This window comes from Acyrthosiphon pisum, chromosome A1 (genome assembly GCF_005508785.2).
Source record: "Acyrthosiphon pisum isolate AL4f chromosome A1, pea_aphid_22Mar2018_4r6ur, whole genome shotgun sequence".
NCBI lineage: Eukaryota > Metazoa > Arthropoda > Insecta > Hemiptera > Aphididae > Acyrthosiphon > Acyrthosiphon pisum.
This window is the reverse complement of record NC_042494.1, coordinates 120,116,388-120,142,209: the sequence shown is the minus strand read 5'-3', so window position 1 is coordinate 120,142,209 and position 25,822 is coordinate 120,116,388. Positions and strand designations below refer to the sequence as shown.

Sequence of the window (25,822 nt, the reverse complement as noted above, 5' to 3'; positions counted from 1 at the left end):
CAATGTCATACATTCTATTTCATATTGAAATTGGAAATTTTTTACCGATGGTATTAGCCTCCTTTACAACTACGAATGGACCTAATCAGTAATCGCCTTTGGATAGGATACCGTCACCCGCTCACTTACTTGCGTCTTGCACATAGTGATTATGAAATTTTCACTATGCCAAACATTTTTACGATGATTTAAAGGTTGAAACTGTGGTAAAGGTTGTTAAAAAATGGCAAAAAGAAGGAGGAGTGGGATTTTTTCTACTCTGATAACAAAAGGTGATGTAAAGACTACAAAAATGTATTGATTTCAACTATGATTAAGTGGAGAAAAAAAACTGTATACTTGTGATACAATTCTATATAAGTATTTCACTATTTTCTAAAACAAAAGTTGAAACTTAACACTTTCTAAAGTACGCTAGTAATTATATAGTTAATAGATATCTACATCTTTACCTAATACAATAAATTAGCCATTAAAGTAATTAATATGAAATAATTTTGTTGAATATCAACAGTAAAATGTTTATAATGTTTTATGTATGGTATTTTTTTTTCTAATGTTACACAAACATATTGATCTTATTTTAGGCAAGAAGCCAAAATGTTTTTTTTTAAATCACTGCAATATTTTACGGACATATTTTATTACGCTATTGCAACTGTAAAATATTTCCAGACTTTTTGTATTCTATGTCATGTGTGAAATCAGAAACTCTAAAAAATAAATATTTTACTCAATACTCAAATGTACCTATATGAATACAGAATATTTCATTCGGCTCTATCATAATATGTCAATACAAGTTTACCAGCGTACGTACGTTTAATAAAGAAACCCCATGTGGCGGTGGTTGAATACTAACCCTTAACATCCTGACCTTGATTATAATATAGTTTCGTTTATATATATTATTATATAGGTAGGTACGCTGTCGTTTACACGCAGAACGTTCAAAGCAAAATAATAAATGTACATAATTATATTCGCATTTAAATATAGACTTAATCGAAATACTAAATTATAATATATACACAAAATAATGAATCACAAAAACTTTGGCAGACTCATAATATAGGTACATTATTGTTTTACCATATAACATAATACAGTATACAAAACGAATGAACTAGTATCACGTATATTTCAAATAAATACAAAACTTACAATGATATACCATATATTTTGTAAGCCCAAACATTGGAATAAAAACAAAAAAGTATATAAATGCATGCACGATAAGAGCAGTAAATACCAAACTAAAATAAATATGTTTCCAATTGATTCAACTATTTTTACACGAATAGTATTATACAAAATCGAGCAATTATTCGTGATATGAAAGTCAAAATCTTGAATAAATTTTACAATTTATTTTTTCTATATAATACATTTATGTTACTTATTGTATCTGTTAAGATTATGCTAAAAGGTTTAAACTCAAGTTTTGAAAGTGTTAACTTTGATTTTGAAATGTCATTTAGAATCGACTAAGTTTTCTTTTGGAGTTATGAGTAAGTACTCACCAACAGTCAGTACCGACATTAAATTAACGAAAGCGGAAAGAAGTGTGTCAAGCACGAAAAAAAACTTCTGCAAAACATTCGAGATGTATTTTTTTAAACCAATAAAAATCGAAGTTTGCATAAAATCTTAAATAAAAGAGTAGCACATTTTGAATAAGTTGCTCTCTTCAACAATTATGTCGTTCTGTACAACTAAATTATAAATGATTACATAATTCTATAGTATAGAAGTATTTGCAGTGCACTTAAAAAATGTTGATTCGAAAAAATAATCGGTAAACCACAGTCAGAATCTGAATACAACTCATCGCATATTATGTGGTAATATAATAATTTTATTATATTTTTTTTATATTAAAGCAATTTAATCGTCCTATCAACCAACATACGCTATTAAACCAGAAATGTGCAAATTATTTTTAATAAATTGAAAAAAGTGAACATTTAAAAATTAACCCATATTAAATATTAAATTATTTGTATCAGTAATATATTTAAAAATACTAATTTTTGTTAAAAAATGATTTCTTTTTTCAATTTCTTAAAATCAATTTGCAAATTTCTGGTTTAATTGCGTATGTTGGTTGATAGGACATTTAATAAGCTTTAAAATAAAAAAAAAAATTACGTCAAAATGTTTAAAAGTTTTTAAGATAGAGAAACAAATGCTTGATAGGTATGGTTTTGATAAAAAAAGTTAATTGCCCATAACTTAAAAAATAAAATAATTAGACCCACTCATTAAAGGGTATTATTTCATAATTTTTGGTATACTTTCATATAGTCGGCCGGTCACTTCCCCCCGGAACACATTGTTATACTATATATATATATATATATATATTAAATACATACCGTGTGTCCACAAAAACTGGGTACACTCTATAACTCAGTTAACTACATTATTCAGTACCCTATACATATTTTAGAATTCTGTCTGCGGGAAATTTATGATCCAATAGTCTAGTTTCATGTCCCACAAACAAAATTCAAAAATATGTATATGGTACTGAGTAATATGAGTAATTTAATTATACAGTATACCCTGTTTTCGCGAACACACGGTATATCTATAAAATTTAAACAGTTTGTAGTTATACAATAATTTAAAATTTAAGACTTTAATAATCATATTTTTTCTGTGAGTTAATGTCACCACAAAATATGTTTCTATTTTTTTTTTTTAATACGTAATAGAGTAATAATGGTGAGAACAATGTGTATAGACTATAGTTATTATAATAGAACAAAATAACTATAATAACAATAATAAATATTATAACCAGACAATATAATTAAACAGTATAGGTAGTTCGGTAGGTCTTCGATATAGAGACATTTATTTTAAAAATAAATTGCAAACAAATAATCGACTAGACAGAAGACGGTCAAAATCCCATTAAGTATAGGTACACGATATAAAGAAGTTATACAATGATGATTGATGACAATATAATGTAGGTATAATATGCACTGGACATTTTAGTATTATCATCTACAGGCATAATTCGAAGAAATACTGAAAAGGTCCTATTGAATTTCACGAGGACACGCAAGAACAATATTTTAGAGTTACATTTTACTGCCATTGAAATATTCCGGATAATGCCAAAATAAATGGGCCATTACTCTCGACAACATTGTTTACGCGCGTTACTCAACACGTTCACGGAAAGCACAATGATAGTAGTTACACTTCCATTCTCCAATACCGAGCGAACACGTTTTGCTCGTCCTTATTGCTACATAGCTATGAATGTAATTTGTTTTATTTCACCGGCACATCAATACCAAACAATATAATATATTATTTCGGTGACACGTAAATAATTTATACTTTAGCCCGGCAAACATTTTACCGCGATAATAAAAGAATATTGTTTCAAATCGCTGCAGTACTGTGTTTTATCGTATATTAATATTAAATTATTAAATTTATGAGTTTTCAAATGAAAAAACGAATAAAATATGGTGAAATACCAATAGGAACTATACAATATTGTAGTACGTATCTAGTTACGACTTTTATGACAGCATATAGGTAATAAATAATAATAAATTATACCAAAAGTTAAACCGTCGTTTTCCTATCACTTGCGCTGTTGCGTGTCTTTAAAAAAATAGGGTGTTTTTTTTAAGGGCGTTGTGGCGTTAAAATGGTATTTTTAGTTATTTTTGAGAACATTTTTACGGTTTGTACAGGATTTAAATCCGGGCACTAATAATAATTTGTCACGTGTCATTGCAGATAAAAATGGTATATAGGTAGTTGAAATTTGTTTATAAGTTTGCTGCATTATTTTACATGACTTAACAAGAGACGTCTCTTGTCTCCGGGTTAAATAGCAACCGAACACCGGAATATGTGGAGACGTATATTTTAATGAGGACTGGAAGTTGTTATAATTGCACGTTTTTTTCAACAGTGAAAACGCCAAAAACTTTTATAAAACTAATCATTTTTTTTTCGTATTTACTTACATTAATCATTTTTTAATAAATTTTTATATTTATCTGTCTTCATGATACTGTTAATTGTCATGTCATTGTACACGTAGGTCCTACATTTATTCTGTTCATATTATACGTATCAATATAAGAAAAATATATTTTATTAATATATATATTTTTTTTAAAGCAGTAGGTATCTTGATTTATCTAAAAAGACGTAGGTCGTTAAAATATAATTTTTTTAAAAATATTATTAGTGTTCCTAGGTAAATACCTATACTACAACACAAAATACTAATTTTGTTATATAAATGTAGTTTGAAAATAGATAGTTAGTTTATTTATTTTATCTCATTCTAAGGTTAGAATATAATATCGTTGTATTTGTACACCTACCCATTATGTTAACAAATAAAATATGATACACCAATGTACAATGTACATTTAACCTAGTGAGGATGTTTACAATACGACTAAAAAAGCAGAAAATAATTTGATACAAAATGTTTGTTTTCATGATGTAAACTTTTTGTGTTTTTATTGGGAACTGAAAAGTAAATATTTCTGGTTGTTTTTCGAAACTAATTTATCAAGTAATACAGAGTGTTTTTTTAATAAGCCATTATTTCAAAATATTTATTTGTTCTAAAACAATTTTTTAAGGTTTTGAATACTTAGAATTGTATATTTTATCTTGTACTATAAAATATTGTTACTTTCTTTGCTGTACTGCAGTGTGTCTGTAAACTTATATGAACTTTGGGTTTTTGGATTTTTAAGTATGAACCATATACACAACATCAGTATAGCATACTTCTCTGTACATTTTGATGGATCAATAAACCCCTTACAAAATTAATAGTTTGATACCTAGCTATAACGTTTGACATTTTAAGAAGTGTAGTCGTACAGTAAAAATAAAGCATGTAAGGCGATATTGAGATAAAATGTTTGAAGTTTAGGCAGTTCTTACACAAAAAATAGCAGATAAACATTTTTATTTCTATTTTTCTATATGATGGCGAAATTGATAAGGCAAGCAAGATATTATGTAGGTAAGAGTATAATTATTATTTGAAATTGATTTCTATTCTGTAATAAAATAGTTTCAAATATCTATAAAATAATCTCTATTCAAAACAGAAGCTTCGAATTCTGTATCCGTAATTTGCGGTTATCCGGGTTAAAGTCGTAACGAAAATCACTAGAATTTATAAACAAGGTTGTAATACTTACTGTTTAAATTGTAGTTATTAAAAATAATGTAGTTTGCTTGAATACAAGTTTATTACCTATTACTTTGAAGTATTAGAATAACATTCTTACATTTGCTTAGTACAATTTTCCAACTTGTTAAAGAATTTATTTTAATCTTAAATAATTAAAAACCTAAAACCAGAATGACATTGCGTCCAATGACGTGTGCGGTGTAATAATTAGAACTCTACATTAATAAATACACAAGTGGGGCAACTTCTCGTTCTGTTTATTTCATACTTAATTTGATATTGCGAAAAATGAAAATAAAAACAATACCAACTCCTTTTTTTCGAACAAGAACCCCGTTTTAATTATTTAGTGGATATTTTTTTTTAAATGTTGATGTAAGTACCTAATTCAAAATTTGAATGAGTAGTTTTTCAGTTATTAAAATGTTTATATCTACCAAGACCTTAAAAATGGCTTTACAAAAATATAAAGTTGTTACATATTGAATCTAGTATTTACTATACTTGTACACATTTTATAAATTATTAATGTTGATAGATTAATCCTAACATTTTTCAATTCACCATAGACTCCACATTTTCCAAATCCATCATGGACTACTAACCATTTAGTACACAAAGTTAAATAACTCAAAAGCTACTCATTCAAATTTTGATTCTGATACGTGAACATTTTCAAAAAATGTATCCACTAAATAACTTAGACAATAGAGAGAGGAGTTCTTATTAAAAAAAAAGAAGTTTGTATCTCTACAGGATATTTCTTTAATAGGACAAAAAATCCAAATGATTTTAAAATATAGTCTTTAAGTATGTTTAAGAATTCCAAAAATCAGATTTTGAATAACTGCATTGTTGAAGAAAAAAGGGGGATGAGAATGTTTGGCGAATCAAGCTGTATGTATCGTTGTAATTCTCTCAACTCTTAAATCACAAAATACAATTGAGTAATCATATGGTAACACAAAATCAGTCCATTTAATCTAACTTTTTTACTTTGCAATCTTTCCGCATGGAGTAAACTTTAATATTATATGTATTTAATCTGAATAATTATTATTAATGGAAATGATAACTGTTGATAGTTTTGTAATTCGAGGGAAATAATTCGGAATTGAATAACTGAAAATTACACTGTTTTTCGTAATATTTTCATACATTTTTTCACATTTTTCGGTACTTACTTACTACCTATAAGGCTATAAATGATAAATCAGCTAAAACCACATGGTTATAGCTACAACGATATATCACAATATGCACTCAGAAACGTTGGCTGAGCTGACGATCTGTGTGTTTATACCACTCTGCAGGCCTCTTCCGGATTAACTGCAGTGTATAAGCCACGTGTCGTCGTATTTGGGAAATTTTTACATTCGGAACGAGTAAAAAAAAAAATGAATAACGACCACTACCACAATATAGCCCATAGTACTAACGATAAATTAATCATTTGAAATGCAGCAAGATGGTTTTAAGAGAATAAAGAGTGGTTGAGCGGAGAAGGGGGAAGAAATACTATTGAGACTTATCGCCGAATGGGTGGGTAGATGACGCACAGCTGGTGCTGATAGACATGGTGGAGCGAGGGTTATGGCAATCGGACGAAAGGTTCCGGAAATCGGACCAGAAAGCATTTTGCCACCACCGTTGCAAATACAATATCATGTAATATGTACGAGTATGCGACGGAGAGTGGAGATACTTCGACAACGCCTCTACTACTCCACACACACACAAACACACACACACACACATTTCACATGCATAATATTATACATATTATGATATGACAAGTCGAGATAAAAAATTGCTCAACTATATGAATGTATATAGGATGTGTAAGATGTGCTCGTGGGTGCACTACGGCGACCGGGTGCCGCGGATCGGTCGGACGGACGGGTCGTACGGAGTCCGCTTCAAAGGGTAGTTGGTCGATGTACGACAGTATCTGCGTGGGTGGCGCGCGAGGGTGACGTAGAGCGTTCTGCTCTATATCTCGGCGTGACGCGCCTATATACACCCCCATTTACATTAACCCTTCACGCACCCCGTCCATGACGTGTTCGGGCCACTGTATTTATGCGTATATATATACTGTGCGTGTAAACTCACCTGCCGCCCTGGCCTCCTTGCATTCCAGGTACATGTCGGACTTTATCTCGGGATTGTCGTCCGCAATAGTCTCGCCGACAGTCACAAACCGCTCTATGGCCAAGTTCACCCCCTGGCCAACCCTGGCTATCGCCCTGGCCGTCCTCTCCGTGCAGAACGGTCGTTCTCGGTGCGCCACCAACGTCGATATCTGTAACAGAACGTACAATATATTATATTAATAATAGTCTCTTATCTTCTTAAAATAAATATATATATAATATATATATATTATATTATATATGTGTACCTAGTGATGGAATTTTTTTTATATGTATTTATTGGAGAAAGGGTGATGTTGGGGTAATATAGTCGAAGATAACAGAAAAAAATGAACATGGGTAAACTGGCCATAAAACGTCCCCCGAGTATAGTCGTGGGACATCTTCGACGTGTCTAAATAGTGTAATATACAGTTGATTATTACTGTATAATATTATTATTATATATATTGTCAGTGGCTAGTACCCTTAGCTAGTGCTGTATAGAATATTCAATAGCACTATGATAAATAATGGTACGGCGTTATTATTATTGTTATGTGCGTAGCTGTAATAATAATATCGTAATGTGTACAACAACATTATATTATAGTTTCGTGTTGGGCCGCGTGTGAAATCCGCAGGACGACTATCGACTGTACAAACTACTACTTAAGGTACACGCACGGAACAACCTAACGATGATGACGACATTTTCTATTCTTTTTTCGATCCAAAAGCTCGGAGATTCATTGTGTAAAAAAAATATCACCACGCTTCTGGTTCCAATTATACGAGTAGCGTGGTATGTATATAGGTTAGGTACTCGTCAATGTTATTGTTTTCTTTTTTTTTATTATTTCAATGGGATGAAAGCGCGTTTCGTTTATTCAACACTGTTCAGCTCTCCACGATCACTATAGTCACTACCTACTCGTATAATATAATATTATAGTGTACACGAATACATTACACAATGCTTACTATACGCACAATGGATATTTACTATTTTGTTTTTTAGTCTATTAATTATTATACAACTGTACCTCAGTCCCTGCATCGGGAACTATAATATAATATGTCCTGTACTCCCGTATAAACAGTTATAAATGATTCTGCGATTTAGAGAATTTCGGTCGATTTTTAAATCATCTTGGGAACATAATATTGGCTAAAGAGTTTGTATCGATCGATTGCGTTTTGGCAATAAGTTATCGTCCATTCTACTATGTAATCAGATGTAGTATTGAATTATATTTTTACATTTTAAAGAAGATAAGCAATAACAACTTATAAGCACGTAATGAAACTTGAAAGTATATGTGCGATGTAGCTTCTGAAAAGTTGATTTTAACTTTGTTCCGCCGTAATGTGTACTATTGCATGACGAGTTCTTTTATTTTAAAATATAAACAACGCTTGCTTATACTAATAACTAATTAGTAATTATTATTAATATTATTCTGTAAGGTAATTAAACTCTGAAATGTCATCAAAGTTTTGCCTGTACTATCGTATAGGTACTCAATAACTTTCAAGAAAAATAGTCGACAGCTCATACATTAATCCTATCATTATATAATTGATAAAATATTTGAATTAGATAAGCAATAATCGTAGTCTTGGATTTATTAAATGTATATCCATTTTAAAATCTGATTAATTTCTCACATAATCCGTTATATCTTCAAAATTATTTATAAAATATTTTTGTAAGTGTGAATATTTTTATTCAACGCGTTGTTGGAATATACATTAATGTATTAAATATGATTTATCTACATTAAACAGATTCATGAATACAAAATTCGAAATTAGCATGCCACAAGAATTAATATTTATGAATTCCCAAAAAACAAAACATGCGATGAAATTATAATAACTATGAAAAAATAAAGAGAAACCTAATTAACCTGAACAAGTATACCAAACGTATTTAATAAACAATTTCAAAAGTTTTTACAACTTATTTTAATTTAAGTAACATGGCCACAGTTAATCCTAATCAAGTATAAGTAGGTTATACTTTAGTAATATAGTATTGCAACTATATAGTTATTTGTACATGAATAAAGAAAAAATGGGAATAATACATTTCAGTTATTAGAAATGACTTGTTCCTCTTTTTTAGAACGAATAAAAAATTGTAAAATTATCACAATATGTAGATAAAATAAACGAATTTCATTATCAGATTAATAATGTGTATATTATAATATATAGTACCTATATATTCGTAGCTACATTTCAAAGTAGTCTATAAAAATAAATTGGAGAAAAGTGTATTATATTACACCCGTTTAGGCGTGCATATACATATACTTAAACTCTTAAGTACGTACTATCCTCTATTTCATGAAACAATAAAATACGAGAAAAAAAAATATTATTTTATTCGATGCTTTTAAAGCTCAGATACTAGTATGGGAGAATGTCGACCTTAATCGTTTTTTTATTATATTATGGTTTTTATGTAATGTAAAAATAAAACCGGTGAAAATATACTCGTAGTTGGTTGTTATGTAAAAAAGTAATCGACAGTAAAAGTATTTGTGTATCATCTGCCCGATGTATAATATTGTACAGCCAAATTATCATAAAGCTACATTAGGTGCTCATATCATTATAATAAAATAACATTTAATGAATGTTCATCACGAAAAATATTAGACGTATTATTTTTCATTGATGTTTTATAACTTATAACTCTCATCAAACGAACTGATGAACACTTAAAAACTATTCCACATTTAGGTGCCGACAAAATAACAGTGTATATTATGTGAATAAGGTATTCCCAGCCCTGCAGTAAATACAGACTAAGACTATTCGGCGACGGAAAATTGTTAATCAAACAACAATATATTATTATTTTTCTGTTGTAAAATATTCAAATAACGTTATAAAATCAACGACAATAATTTAAATATAATAAAATGTGTTCGGAAGTGATAATTATTTATCGAAAAATAAATCCCGATTTATTAACTTGATATAAAACCACTCGATGAAAATTACTGTCCATCATCATTCATACTAAGTTTATTACTTAGACATGTTTCATATAGTGTTGTAAGAAAACGTGGTTGGTGTTGGCCAAATGGATTAACTGTACCTAATCTGTAATTAAACGTGCCCAAAAATTAGCGTATAATTTCAGATCCAAGACAATTTCATCGGCCGCAAACAATTTAATGGATTCGTATGAACGTATCTAATGGGATTACTGCCTTAGTAATGAAGGAACGTACGAACTTAAAATTAGGACACGGAAAAGGTATATGTATACGTATATTATAGGAGAATCTATATGGGAACTCGCCAAATGTGAACTGACCGTGCATTGTGTTTATTGTTGAACTATAGTTGGTACGTGGAGCTATTCGTTCAATTAATCAGAATATAATAAAGGGCCCCAATTAGCATGAATATACACATACGCATAGCCCAGCATAAGCATTTGTATAATGAAGCAACAGCATTTTTAGAGTGATAAAAATAATTATATTGTGTTGAAATATTTGTACAAGATAAAATATGTTTGAGCCAGAAGGTTTAGACAATTTTTTTTAAAGATTTTATAAGGGTACGATTATAATTAACCTACCTACTAATAAATGCAAAATTTTAATATTAAATGTTTGGACTTGAACCAACAGGTGTCCTACACTATTCTCAAGTAAAAATTAATGTATTTTATAAATTATATACAACTCATATATTATCCGTATTTCTAAATATTATATTTTCTTCTATATTTTATATAAAGTATTCAAAACTGGTTAGTTTTAACCCATCTAGTTTATCTTGGTAGTCGGCAACCGTTACAATTTTTTTTTAACTAACTATATTAAATTTTAAAAAATAAAGTTTTCGGACCACCGTATTTATTTTTAATTTTACGTATGCCAAGACTGGACAAATACCTAGGTATATGTTACTTATTATAAGTATAATACTGCTATATTATTTGTAAAATAATGAAGATTTATTTGATTTAAATTAAAATTATGAATAAATAAAATACTCATAGACATCACAAATGTATTTCTTATATTATTTTTTTTTTTTTTTTACTAAAACATTAAAAAAAATTTCCCATAGTAGTTCAAAAATATGAAATGTGCTATGAATAATAGAAGTAAACAAACAATCAGTGTTTAAAAATTACGCTCACAGAAAAATGTATAATAACAATAATTTAATAAAGTAATACAAATATTAACCATATATTATACTACATAATATAATGCATAAAAAACTAATAAAAAATGTAAGGTTGTTATACAATATATTATTTTATTAATTAATATCACATGTATTTATTTTTATAAAATATAAATTAGGTTCTTTATTAATAAAAGGTTGTACTTTACAGGCTAATATTCTATAAATTGTATATAAATCCATATTCAAAAACAATAATCGCATAAACATTAACTCTTGAATTAAAATATTAAAATTTAATGTTTTAGGAAGTCGGTTACGGCAATTCAATTGTTAACCAAAGCTGAAAGCCATACGAATAATAATAAACTATCTTACTATTATTGATTTTTTAAGCTGTGTGGGGTATTGGACACAGGTACGGCGCGTTATTTAAATACCTGCTAATTTTGATAGTGCTGAATAATGACTACTTATTTCCTATTCCGATTAGAACTATAAATTACATACGATTTACGCTCAACCACTATGTTTAAAGTAAACAATATTAAAGAACTATATCCAAGTCTGCGTTTTTATTTCTCTAACACACGACTCATGTATCATTTATATTAAATAATATATATGATTACCTACCTACATAATAATATGTCATCACGCGATTCAGCGTTTGAAATTTGAAGCTAAATGCAATGAATTATTATTGTTCTCTAATGTATATTATTATACCATTCAATTATCATGAAATTATTTTTAATTTATAAACGGCACTTTATAGTAAGAATATGTATAATTATACTGTTTAATATAACACTATATAGATTATAGGTAGGTACTAGTAAAAACTATAATCATTTATTTGTTAGTGAATAATATTTTAAAATAATTATAATGTTTGATTATAATAAAGTGATTTTCCGTACTTAAGATCTTCCATAAAAAAATATTGAGAAAAATAAAAATGCATTGCGAACATGCCAATTCGTTAAAAATCAAATAAATGATTCCTAAAGAAAACTAAAAAAACGTATTAAACACTTTCAATATACATAGGTACATTTGTTTAGAATAAAGTTGAAACAAATCATGGCATGAAATATTATTTACTTAACTATGTTTATACAATTATATCAAAGTATGAAAATTGTTTTTTGATATAGGTACTATATTGTAAGTTTTTTTAACCATTTCTACATAAAAATTAAAAAGTTTAAATCTGTGAATTATTAAAAGTTCAATAAAATATGCACTTTTTTTTACTCATCACGTTACATAATATAAAACTAGATATTTAAGTGGGCGTGTAAAATTTCTCAAGTATCTTTACATGAAAAATAATGTCCCTTCGCATCACTAAACCCTGCTCGCTGTACATCGCATATTAGTCAAACGAAAACGCCAATTAATTTTATTTTTTAGGGTGCATCGCAATAAGGAACTGAATAATAATCGTATCTCATATTTCATAATAAATATATGTGTTTTACCAATACCGTGAAGTAGGTATACATACAAACGGTTTTTTTTTAGGTGCACATATTATGACCAAAAATTGTGCGCCATATTATCCCCATCAAGGAATTTCCGTAAACACACCGTTTATAATATAATATTAATATGATCAAAAGCTCACGTATAAACGATACTATTTTTGAACACCATTTTATTATATTATTCACCGTGCGATGTCATCCCCAAAAGTCTTAAACAATATAATAAGTAATAACAATGCGTAGGTAGGTACGCATTATATTATATCCGCGGCGTATTAGGTAGGTATAGGGAATGGAAATTACTACACGTCTACAATACGCCTCTTTCCGAATGGGTACGTGACTACTTTGAACTAAAACAATGCCACCGGTGACCGAAAATAATAGTTTATATTATTATTTTATTTTATACAGTATCACACAGACTTAAGAGGACGACACACCCGCATGAGTTGTTTCTGTCTTACAAACGTACCTACGACTTAACAAGTTTGTGTTCAGCAGTTTGAATTTTGGGTAATAACCTTAAAGACGATTGCCCTATATTATCAAACTCAAATGTAAAAACATTATCTGTGTTATCGCATGGAGTTCTTACGATATTTTAATTTTAAGCAAGTTATGAGTATGTAAAATATTACAGTTTGAAAATATTCATAACTCACTTAAAAATTAAAACATCGTAAAAACCCACGTAGAAACAAAGATAATCTTCTTACTTCTAATTTTGATTATAGTTAATTTTACTCTATTATTTAAACCTAACCCAAAAAATTAGAACTGCTGAACATAAATATGCTATATTGTATATGTTCGGGAAACGGAAAGAACACCTCATAGGGTCCCATAAAGTTACAAAAAAATACTAATATTGTATAATATAATATTTTTAGATTCTAAGCGGAGCGACGAATGTATTGATTTTACAATGATGTGTGTCTTTATTTTTATTTTTTAATAGGCAGTAAAACTGCTTCGATTTTCTTCAACAGGATCTTGTTCGATGGGGAAGTGAATTTAGTTGGTGCAGAAGGTGTAGAAGGTCAAATTAATAACTCTCAATAGTTTTCAAAAGCGCTAGGATAAACAACATACAATTTAAGGAAAAACGGGAATTTTTACGCAAAATCGATTTTGGTTTTTAGTGTACCTAACTAAACAAATAAACATATATACTTGACATTTTCACTGGTTATTTATATTTGCATTTTCTATACACAATAAAATTTTCAAAATATTTTGATTTGTTTTAAACTTACTGTTTAGGAATATTTTCATTTTCCAATTTTATTAGTCTTTTTTTCTACGAATGTCAATAAAACTTTGTTCAATGGGTAAAAAAGCTTGAACATTTAATACAAGGCTCCTACTATATTGTTACAATGACATTTGCAAAATATTCTAATCCTTAGTCACGATTTATTTTTATAAGCATTTAAAGTTCAATCTTTACAAAATACCGAAAAATCACGAAAGTTAGCAAATTATTTTGAGTTGAAAATTTATAAAAAATTTTCTTTTTAAATCTAAGATTTTAAAATGTAATACAAGATTATTCATAAATTGTATACCTTTATCAAAATAAAAAATGTCTACAAGCAAATCAAATTAAATTTTTATGAGCGTTTAAAGTTCATATATTTACAATATTGGATATTCACTCGATTTCTCATGTAGCGGTTTTGTTATTTTATTGTTATTCAAAAACGAATAACTGTAGATACATGAAAATCTTACTGAATGTTTATATTTTCATTTTCTATACACTATAAAATATTGAAAATGTTTTGATTTTTTTTTTGAGCTGTTTACGGACATTGACAGTTTTAAATTTTTTAGTTATTTTTTTCTATAAATATCAATAAAATTTTATTTTTTGGGTAAAAATGCGTGAACATTTAATGCAAGGCTCCTGTTATATTATTACAATAGTAGTTAAGAATTATTAAAAATACATAGGCACAATTTCTTTTTAAGCATTTAAAATTCAAATTTCGATGAAATTTAATAATTATTTAAAAATTTATGAAATGATCAACTTTTATAGCTAAAGATTGAAAATTTAAAACAAGGTTTCACGTAAATAGGTAAATATTAAATTACTTTATTTACAATAATATCATCAAATATACTTAGTAATATCATTGGCTGACTGACCGTTTTCGCTCTAAATGGTTTTCTTATACAATGATATTATATCATTGAATTCAAATTTAACACTATCCATTACAGTGACACAGTTGTACCCTACTGTACAGCAGAGCGACATCCGCTTACCCACCTTTTTTTTGTTAATATTGATGAATAATGCCACAGTCACACTGTTGCAATGCCCCCAGTTAAACGCTGTGTGAGAGTGAGTATAGTAACTTCGTGCAAATAATATGAAAGAGATAGTGGCTTAATCCACCTACCCAAAAAAAAACCTACCTAGTCTCCTAAATTAAGTCCTTATTAAGTAAATAATTTTATTTATTTTGAAATTTTAAAATTAAACCCATTAATTAATATAATTGAAAAAAACATGATTTTATATTTTGTTTTCATGGTAGGTATACAGTATAGATACAATTTAGAGCGTAAATAAATTCGGATAATAAGAATTGTTGTTTCTTCTGTATGGAATATATTTAGTATAATATAGTTTTGTATAATATCATACAAAATAAGACCAGGCCGCATGTAAAATGTTACCACATAAATATAGATTATACCTATATACACCATATTATATACCTATAGATTGCATGTGTGTTTGTCATCTACTCCGTTTATTTAACACATGTAAAATAGTTGAATGTGAATGATGTAATTTATGCAATTAATAATTTGTATTTGTATATCGACAACAATATAGTTGACGATGGGGGGGGGGGGGGTTACGCCAAACGGTTTTTTAATCAATATTATATATATTTATATGGGACTTATATGTACATCCCTCCAAATATTTTTGACAATTTGCACATATGTAAACGTTGCTGTCAGATATCACCGCGGTGATTGTTGACAGTATAAAACGTGCACGAAATTAATAAATAAATAATTTCGGAATCTGCTACGAAAATTCCGGCACAGGTACAATTAATATAAGTGATGCAGCGACACGTTTGTGCACCCTGATAAACGTAAATTATTAACAACATAATAGTGTATATATACCCAACGTGGAATTAATATGATTACTCATGTATAATATTATAAGTGCATAAGAAGTTGTTTCTCGAATTCAATTATTTATTATTATGCTGTCAGTGTTGCCTTGATGCGTTTAATTTTATAACAGCGACGTTTTAGTCCTTGTCCGTGATACTTTGACGTGAAAGATGATATTATATAGGTACCTACTAATATCAGCCGATGACAAAACATCTTTGATTGTCAAAAACTTTTCAGAACACACGAGAAATTGTTTACTGGTGCATAATTGATTTATGACACAATTTTCTGTAGCTAATTCATAAAAGTCTTTGTATACGCAGTACGCACACCCGTAACAATGGCCAAAGTATTTTTGGAGTCTATTTTTCCACGTTAAACGTCCTGAACTACCAAACACTCATAATTCTATACAGAACCACAGATTTTAGTATAAGAAGAGAAACTTTTGTTTGGGGGGTCATATTATTTTAGTTGTACGCCTTTTAGTCGTATTCGTTCAACTTCTTTTTTCTGGAACAAATCATTCGTGGTTTTGAACGACTAATGTCTACTAATTTATATTATATTATATTTTTTATATTTTAAAAATTATTAGACTTTTATTATAATAAATAATGAATATATTTTACATAAAATGTATTCGTCGTATTTCAAAATCACATGCAAATGATATTAGGGTCTTATTGTAAACATGCCTATTGGCTATATTGTATATTCACCTATTTTGTAAGTTATCTGTAATACGTACTAACTCTTTACTATGTATTTTTTAGTTGCTTTCTCGATATCTGTTGAATAAATTTTGTTCCCAGAGAAAGAACAAAAAAAAAGACAGGAGAAGAAAAAAGAAAGGCACTGACTTTGTCTTCATTTTAAGCCGTATTATCGATCTAATAAAATATACATCCGTTCCAATCATTTATTCGTGTGATTATCTATTTAAGCTATACGGGATGTCTATCTTCATTTGCCCTTTCTTGTGTTTGGTTGAAACATGATTGATCGTGAAAATTGTTCACACCATTGTCCTTCCACATTAAATGTGCGGCTTTTCCAAAATGTAATTGACGAATTCCAAACAATTGTAGGAAATTAAAATATAATATGATTAAAACGAACGGATATCTATAATACCTACGTATACTTTATAAATTATAATATGGTATAACTGAATCTCTTCTGCGATTTTGGATTTGAACAGCTTTAAAAATGATGATACCTACTGATTTTATAAATTATGCCCACGAGATTGTTGTGATTTAAAATACATTTGAAGTCACCATATTGCTAAATCCGTTTATTCTAATGTTTTCTGATTTAAAAGACTGATCAGAGTTTTAATTACTTAAAACATTTCCTTATCGTTTGAATCATCTTTAGCTGATACGCTATTATAGTATGTTTTTCACGCTGATCTGCATTTCACTAGCTGGTAACACAAAGTTTTTTTCTTCAGCAGCAGATAAAAAGAAACAATAATGCCCTTAAGATATAAATAAACTATACAATTTATTTCTACGACAACTGTGCAAATGTCTTACATTTCAAATAAAATAAAGTGAACAATTATAATAGGACATGTAACACCGGCGGCTATTATTGAGTACAAGTGTATAACCCATAGGCCATAATCGGTATTACTGTATTAAATACCTAGTTAAACAATTTATAACAATAGGTATTCATGAATGCATAATAAATTAATGTAAAATTAAAATTGTTATCCGTTATTGTTTTAAAAGGAATCCTGAAATAATATCTTATATCTATATATCCTGCCGACATTTAGTACCTAACCTATTCAATGAAATCGGTGTGAAAATGACAGAATTCATGACTAAATAGTACGTATTACCATAAGTACCTATAATAAAGTGTACTTTTATAGAATTTGCCAACGTTCACTGACTTTTTACTGTACGTCAACAATTACAGGTGACTGTCAGCATTCGCTCTCTGACACCGACTTCAAACATTAACAGTAAGTGTCAGTTACATAATACATTGATATGTATGCGCATATTGTGTATTTGTGTTCATGTAAATTTGTCATAATAGTGCTATTAGTCAAACGAAAATATATTAAAAAAAAATGCCTAGCATTGATTTTGCCCCATCGTGTTAAAGACATTTAATTTTTTTAAGTAACACGCAATAGAAAAAACTGCTGTTCCCGAGGCAACCCTATTCCTAGTTGAATTTCAGAGGGCATAATCCAAAAGGTCTGACCGTCAAGCTACGTTGGTCGAGAAATGGTACTTTTTTTCCAGGCAAAATTCTGTCAGCATAAACATTATTTCCACAGCACGTGTTGGAAGTACTTTAAAACGTGAAAGTATATTGGTATTTTTTTCCCCGTATCACTCTATATGAACTCGAAGAACTATATATTATATTGAACACGAGTTCCACTTAACGAGAAAAAAAATGTTTCAGACGTAAACTGTCTGAAGCGTAGGTATACATTATTGATGCACCGATGTCAAAATTGAGATAAATAAAAAAAAATACCACTTCGTCAGTAAAATGCATATGCATATATGCTTCTCATACGGTTGTTTAAAATTCATCGTACCAGCTATACGACGTGGTTTTTTATATACATTTGAAAACCACCTACATGATGCGATCACGTTTTTTCGGTTTGCATATTATACTTATTAGGTACCTATAATACATATACGTGTACGAAACAATTTAACGATTTATGTGAAATGAATAATTTTTTGAACGTTTTTAAAATAAGGAATAGTAATTGTTTTACGTTATTTATTATGACTCGATCGTAAAACTATTGACGAGGCCGTTCTAATATAGGCGCACATACGTACAAATTGGTTGAGACTCGGATGGAATTAGCACCTTCAGTTTTAAAATAAGTATCAGTTATAATTTATGCCATTTGTGGTTAATTTATTAGTAATATCAAAGGTGGGCAAGTTAATGAAAATAATTAATTGTGGCAAGTTAAGCTAATTCCATTAGATTGCCTTCAGTTAAGTTAAAAGATAACAAAAAAAATTAACTCGATAAGTTTAAAGTTATAATAGAAAATAAAATTAACGTAACTCAGTTAAAAAAAGTTATTTTTTTTTCAAGTTTTTTAAGTCATAAGCCCTAGTATTTTGTTATACACAAACATTTACTAAGACTTTTAACACTGTGTAAAAAATTAGATAATTTCAAAATATAATTACCAAAATCGAAAAAGTGTCAACGAGTCAGTATTGTCTAGTTGATTACGCATGACACGAAAGGAAAATTAACTTAACTGCATGACAATGATAATTAACTGTAAAAAGTTAAGTTACAACAATAAGAATTTTAAATGAATAAGTTAATAAGCTAAAAACAAAAATAATTAACTAGTTTTTGGTAATATCATTGAAACCGTTATTAAATATATTTTGATTATTGGTTGGGTGGGGAGACCGAGGAGGGGATCAGGGGATCAATAGTTGCTCGTCGTGTAATCTATGATCATATAAGACTAACCGAAAAAAGATTAGGCCTTGGTACCGCTATAATATTTTTATTTAAATTGCGCCCATGTGGCCCTTCAGCTAATATACAATATTACCGATTTCGGAGGCCATATAATAATAATATACAATATTAAACTCTATAATATATTTTACGTCATTGCGGAAAAGCGTTTTATGTTTACTACATTGCATGCGAATACGATTTATGAAATGCACGAGACATTAAACACGCGTAAAAATTAACACGGCAGAAGTAAACAAAAGCATAATAATATTGTTTTTAGCGTATTTGTACACACGTGTATAGTAGATACACCGAACACCGCGAGTAATCAAGTAAATTCCGAATTAAATGACCCGTCCCCTTAGGCGGTATCACGAGTGAATTTCTTTTTTTTCTTTTTTTTTCGCCGGTTTTGTTTACTTATCAACGGAAGAAAAATCGTTAGAGTGCAAAAATGAAATGTTACGCGTGTTATACGCAATTGATTATATACGCCTATATATGTAATGTTATATAATATATATATATATATAGGTACCTGCCTACCTGCCGAATGTGTCTCAAAAATGGTGATCGGTGGGTAGGTGGGTGTATGGGTGTTCACCTATACACGAAAGTTGGCCGTATTTCACGTGAACTTGAGCGGTTTCCACGAAAAGCCAATTTAATCGTATATAAGTTTAATGTAGATATGACTAAACTCAGTACGAAACGCAGAAAAAGACTGTTGCAGTTGAAAAAACTCGACAATAATATTTCATAACACGGAGTTGAACATTTTGCAGTAATAGACAACTTGATAGACACGTAACTTCTCGAGGTCTCGTTTAAATTTTCGGTGTCAAAACCGTTGGTCCTGCACTGTGCCGAAATCTTTCAGATTAAACAAATGTCTTAAAACATTATGAGCGTAGATCGAACGTCACACAGCTGGATATAAAATGATCGGAGGTCAACGCATACCGCGTTCACCTCTATATAAATACAAACTGATAACGATTAATCAAACCGAGTTGGCTAACTTTGTCGCTAAGTGTCCGACATCATTACAGTTGTCCGAAGAAATATAAAGAAAAAATAACTATCCGAAATTGATAAATAATCCTAAACTAAAAATGTATATTTACTATTTACGTAATGTTTAAAATAAAAATAAAAATCGAATAAAATATTATAATTTATAATGAAGTACTACATATTTTATTAATTATTATATTTACTCACAACCGTTCAGAATAAACCTATAACGATATTATAATATCCTAACCTTAGTTGTATATTTTATTTAGTTTTGATGAAAATTCAGAAAATATATTATATTATATGTATAAGGTTAGTCAAAATTAAAACTGAATAATGTAAAATGGTTTTCTAATTATCTACAAACGTAGTTTAATGATTTTCCAAAAGTAAGTAGGATACCAAATTGAAATCAAACATAATATATTAATTAGAATATTTATAATATTGACAATATTTAATTTACCTAGAACTATACTTTATTCGCTTAATTTTTTCATAGCAACATCGTGTTTGGTCAGTATTAAAAAGTCAGTAACCCTGTGGAAAACTTTTCTAGGTCGACTCACCACATTAGTCCAGATGGCCGAACAGTGAACAGTATATAGGAACAAAAACTTTTCAAACAACGCTATTAGTTCTCCGACTGATAGTAAATGGAAATGTTGAAATTTTTGATGAATGATGTTTTCATTCCGACATTCATTGTGTAGCCCGTACCCGCTGAAATGTATAAATGAAACCAATTCGCTTACAATCTTTTGCCATTTTAAGAAAAAAAAACTCGTACTAAGGGCCCGAGGGGCACAATTGAATATCCTTGGTCGATGTAATCGAGAAAAAACAATTCGCCGTTCGATTGATAACGAATTTCCGATATTATGTAGAACATATTATTATAATAATATTATTATTATGATTATAATATCTTATATCTATTTATATTCTATACAGTTCCACAAATATTTTCATAATAATAAGAGAGTACCCAACCGCAGTAATTTAAAAATTTAAAAACCTCAGAGACGAAAAAATACCACTGGGCACAGGATTGGTATAACGGTATTCCTCAGCCGAGCTATAACAGTTTTACCTAATTACCAAACTATTATTAGGTGCTGCAAAAGTATTGCTTTGTATAACACCAAAAGTCCAAAAGTATTCAAGTTTATAAGATCTATGTTGTATATGTTTAAGAAAAATTAAATTAATAAACTGTAAACAATAACACATTTGTATTAAATATTCAATATATATACCTTAAAAAAGGGATAGACACCAAAAAATGTAAACATCACTGAGAATATTAATATAATGGTGAACAATATTATGATGTTCCGACCTAAGTATATATATTATATGTATATATTACAGTCAGAATCTCGATAACTTGAACCTTGATATCTCGATGTCACCAATATAAAAAATTTTCATTCAACCGCTATAATACACAAGTACCTAAACAACACGTCAACACTTGATCGGTTTTTAATACCTCGACATTTTTAACAACTCGAATTTCTTTTATTTCCCCTCGGACTTCAGGTGTCAGTATGTCGCAAACCACCTCGATAAGTAGCCGGAAAACACTGACTGCAGTGGTGTGTGCGCACACGTCAATATAAGAGTCAAAGCTTTCGGGACAGGGATCGGACGCGGTGCGGGCGCGCGGAGTATTTAGCTTGGCCATTGGCTCTGTCCGTCTCCGACTATCGACGCGCTATCCGGAGAGCCTTCTGTGCCCGTCCCGCCCGCGCTGCAATCTCATCCGGATCGCAGTCACCAAAAATAGCCACTCCCACCCCAAAACTCCAACCCCCTCCCCAAAAGTACGCGGGTCGACCGTCGTGTGGGGCACCGGACACTGTACATCGGCCACTTTGACTCGCGATATGACCGCGTGGTACATGCGTGACGGCGGCGGCGGCTTACCTGCTGTCTACCGCAGTGGTCACCGAGCAGAAGAGCCATGTCGCGGCGTGTCCGTCGGTCGGCGTGTGCAGGGTGTGTGCCGGGTGTTCGGCACTTTCGATTCCGCCCGCGCGCGTGGCGCACAACAGGGCTCGCACTGCAGCAGGTCCGAGGAGACGTGGCCACGGGCGTAGGTATACCCGTGCGGGAAAACCGGGGGAAGATTCGATGATGACGATGACGATGGCGACGACACGTAAGACCCGTCGTATCCGATACGATACGAAACTTACGACGACGATATTACAATATAACAATGATAATAATAACAACGATGATGATGGTGATAATAACAACGAGAACAACAACAATATATTTTATTATTATTGCAATATATTATAATAATAATATATTATACGAGTATGGTGAAACCGCGCACGTTTTTTTATGTATCAATTTTTTTAAAAAATTTTTTGACAAAAATTACTCGTACGAAAAAACAGCAGTGGTCATATAATTTTTTTAGTGTGTGGTGCGAATTGGTTTTTTATTTTAAATATTTATTATATAATATATTATATTTTATCAAATTAATAATATTATATCTTTACCGTTGTGTAAGTATGTATGTGTATATGTGAGTGTGTTTGTGAATGTGTGTGTAGTGTGTGTATGTGTGTGTGTGTGTGTGTAAGTTTCGAGGGGGGGCGACGGCAGCGGCGGCGGCGGCGGCTGCGGCAGCGACGGCAGCGTCGGCGGCGTCCGGCGGCGATCTGCTGGTGCTGGTGCTTGTGCTGGCTGCTGGTGCTTGTGCTGGCTGCTGCTCGTCCGGTGCGTTTGTGCGTGCGCGCGCGTATAATTGCGCGGGCGCGAGCGCGCGCTCGGAGTTGGCGCGTGCGGGCAACGCGCGCGAACGACGACGCCGGACCCGCCGCCGCCGCCAATCAATAAAAACCCACCGCCGCCGACACCACCGACCTGCACCGTCACCTCCTACACCATCACCTCCACCGCCGCCGCCGCCACCGACAACGCCACCGTCGTCACCGTCAGTACATGCCACCGGCGGCGGTGGTGGCGGCGGTGGCGTATCTTTTAGCCATGACACGGTTAACCTCAAACCGTATAGGACCCAACGGGAAACGCACCGACGATGAAACGCATCGCTTTTCCCGACCACCGCCGTAAATCTCTTATTATATCTTTTTCACGCGCTCTGTCTCTGCCATTTCGACGTCGTCGTTTTCGGTGTGCGAACGGTAGTGATACGCGGGCAAGCAGAAGCCGGTAAAGTTTGCGCAAAAAAGGTCAGGCGGCTTAATGCGTACAATTTTACCTATTCTCATCGCCGTCGTCGTCGTCATCGGGTCGTAACGCTACACGCGTAATGTGGGTCACACCTGGCGTTCTATTTTAGTTTCAGAACCGGAGCTGTTGTTTTACATGCCACCGCGGCCACCGCTTTATTCGAAATGGTATCGCGTACACTGCAGATTCTACACGTGGACCTCTGTAAGCCGCAACGCGCACACACGCTTGCATTTATATATACATATATGTATACATTATATACATGCGTGCATAACTACTGCGGCGGCGTGGTCGTCGCAGCGGAACGAAATATAGTATAGGACCACGGTGGCGGGGTCGGTTACTACGCCGGCCGGCCGCGACGGGGACGGAGTGATATAATTCGAATACTGCGGATGCAAATCACAGCACGACATCATATCGATATCTAATATTATAATAACATAATATCATAATTTAAGCGGCACGTACCTGTTTGACGAGCGGCAACAGCGTGTGTTCGATGCTCTTGAGCGTAATTTCTGGACCGCCATCGTAGTGGTACGACTGTCCACGGCCACCACCGATTCCACTGCCGCTGCTCGTGCTGCCGGCGTCGCCACCGGACGATGGAGACACCGCCGGTGAAGTGGCCGGCCACTCTGGCTGGCGGTGACGTGACGCAGACCCCGCCGCCGCTGACGGTGATGTACAGTGTGATGCCGCCGCGGCGACGGTGACGATTGGCGGTGAAAGCGGCGACGGCGGTGCGTTCGACGACGGCGTCGCAGCCGGCGATTTGGCCATTTGGCATTATTCCGCGGCGCGCCGCGTGCTTGTGTAGGGTGTGCGTGTGTGAGCGTGTGAGAGGGCGCGCGCGCGCGTGCGAAGCGTTCCGGTGGCGGTGCAGTTCGGTGCGGTGCGGTGCGTGCACGCGTACCTATATTATTTTAATAATAATAATAATATGTCGTACCGGCGAGTGGGCACGCTACTGATGCGATGCGTACGCGGCGCGCGCGTCCCCTCGTGTAAAACGCTCGCGGCGGCCCGTAACGCTAGAGCGACCGGCGTGTGCGTGCGACGTGTCGTCGTCTACGGCAGCAGGGATTGAGTCTTGGAGGAAGGGATGGCGAACGCGGAGGAGGAGAACACGTCCGTCCCCCGATTTTATTATAACTCGCCGTCGACGAAAACGGACGCGCGCCCGAACAAGTGTGCGTGTGAGTGTGTGGCGAAGGCCGGTGGCCGCGGCGCGAGCGTGTATACAGGGTGCGTGGTCGGCTTCGGCACCCCGCGCGTTGGCGGTTGAGCGACCGACTCGACCGAGTGAGCGCACGTGGTATACGCACAGCACCCTATAAATACGATTTCAAGCGCGACCAAAGGCCGTCCATCCGAACGAAGTGTGTATAAATAATATTTACGCGATTAATGCGATGATGGCAATGCCGAAACTAAAAAACACGACGAGCATGACCCTCCTCGTCCGTCCGCCCGCGCACAATTCGTCGTAATAATATATTATTATTGTAAGGTCGCGTGCGGCGGTCAGCTGCTCGACGCCGAAAAGCGCGCGAGTTTGCTGGGGCCAAAAGTGTTGACACTCCCCCGAACGCCCACGAGCCCCGCTGACACCTATCCACCCATCGGAATAGCATTTTACCTCCACGAGCACTCACCACCTAACGATTCGCCGTTTGAACCATATAATATAGCCATATAGGCAACATGGTGTATACAGTGTTAACGATCGTAAGACCAGTTATGGCGGAGTGCACCGCGAGTCTGCAACGTAATATACTGTTATGGCATACTGTAATTATAGATTATCTGATTATTGGTAAATCTTGTCCGACCAGATCGCCACTAAATCTGTGCCCTCGATCAATAATATGGGTAGGCCTCATCGCACTTATTTTTGTTGAATTGCACTATAGTGAAAAAGGAAA

The 25,822-nt window shown here is 32.5% G+C and overlaps 1 protein-coding gene across 1 annotated transcript in view; it reads right to left on the bottom strand.

The window, feature by feature from the left end:
- Positions 1-24,913, bottom strand: part of LOC100169341 (alpha-catulin) — a 47,318-nt gene extending 22,405 nt beyond the window's left edge. The window contains exons 1-2 of the mRNA XM_029486332.1: positions 24,363-24,913; positions 7,319-7,508 (exon numbers count right to left, since the gene is read on the bottom strand). Coding sequence (XP_029342192.1) covers positions 7,319-7,508; positions 24,363-24,677 — 505 coding nt within the window. The 5' untranslated portion in view covers positions 24,678-24,913. The remainder of the gene's footprint in view (positions 1-7,318; positions 7,509-24,362) is intronic.
- Positions 24,914-25,822: the final 909 nt, after the last annotated feature.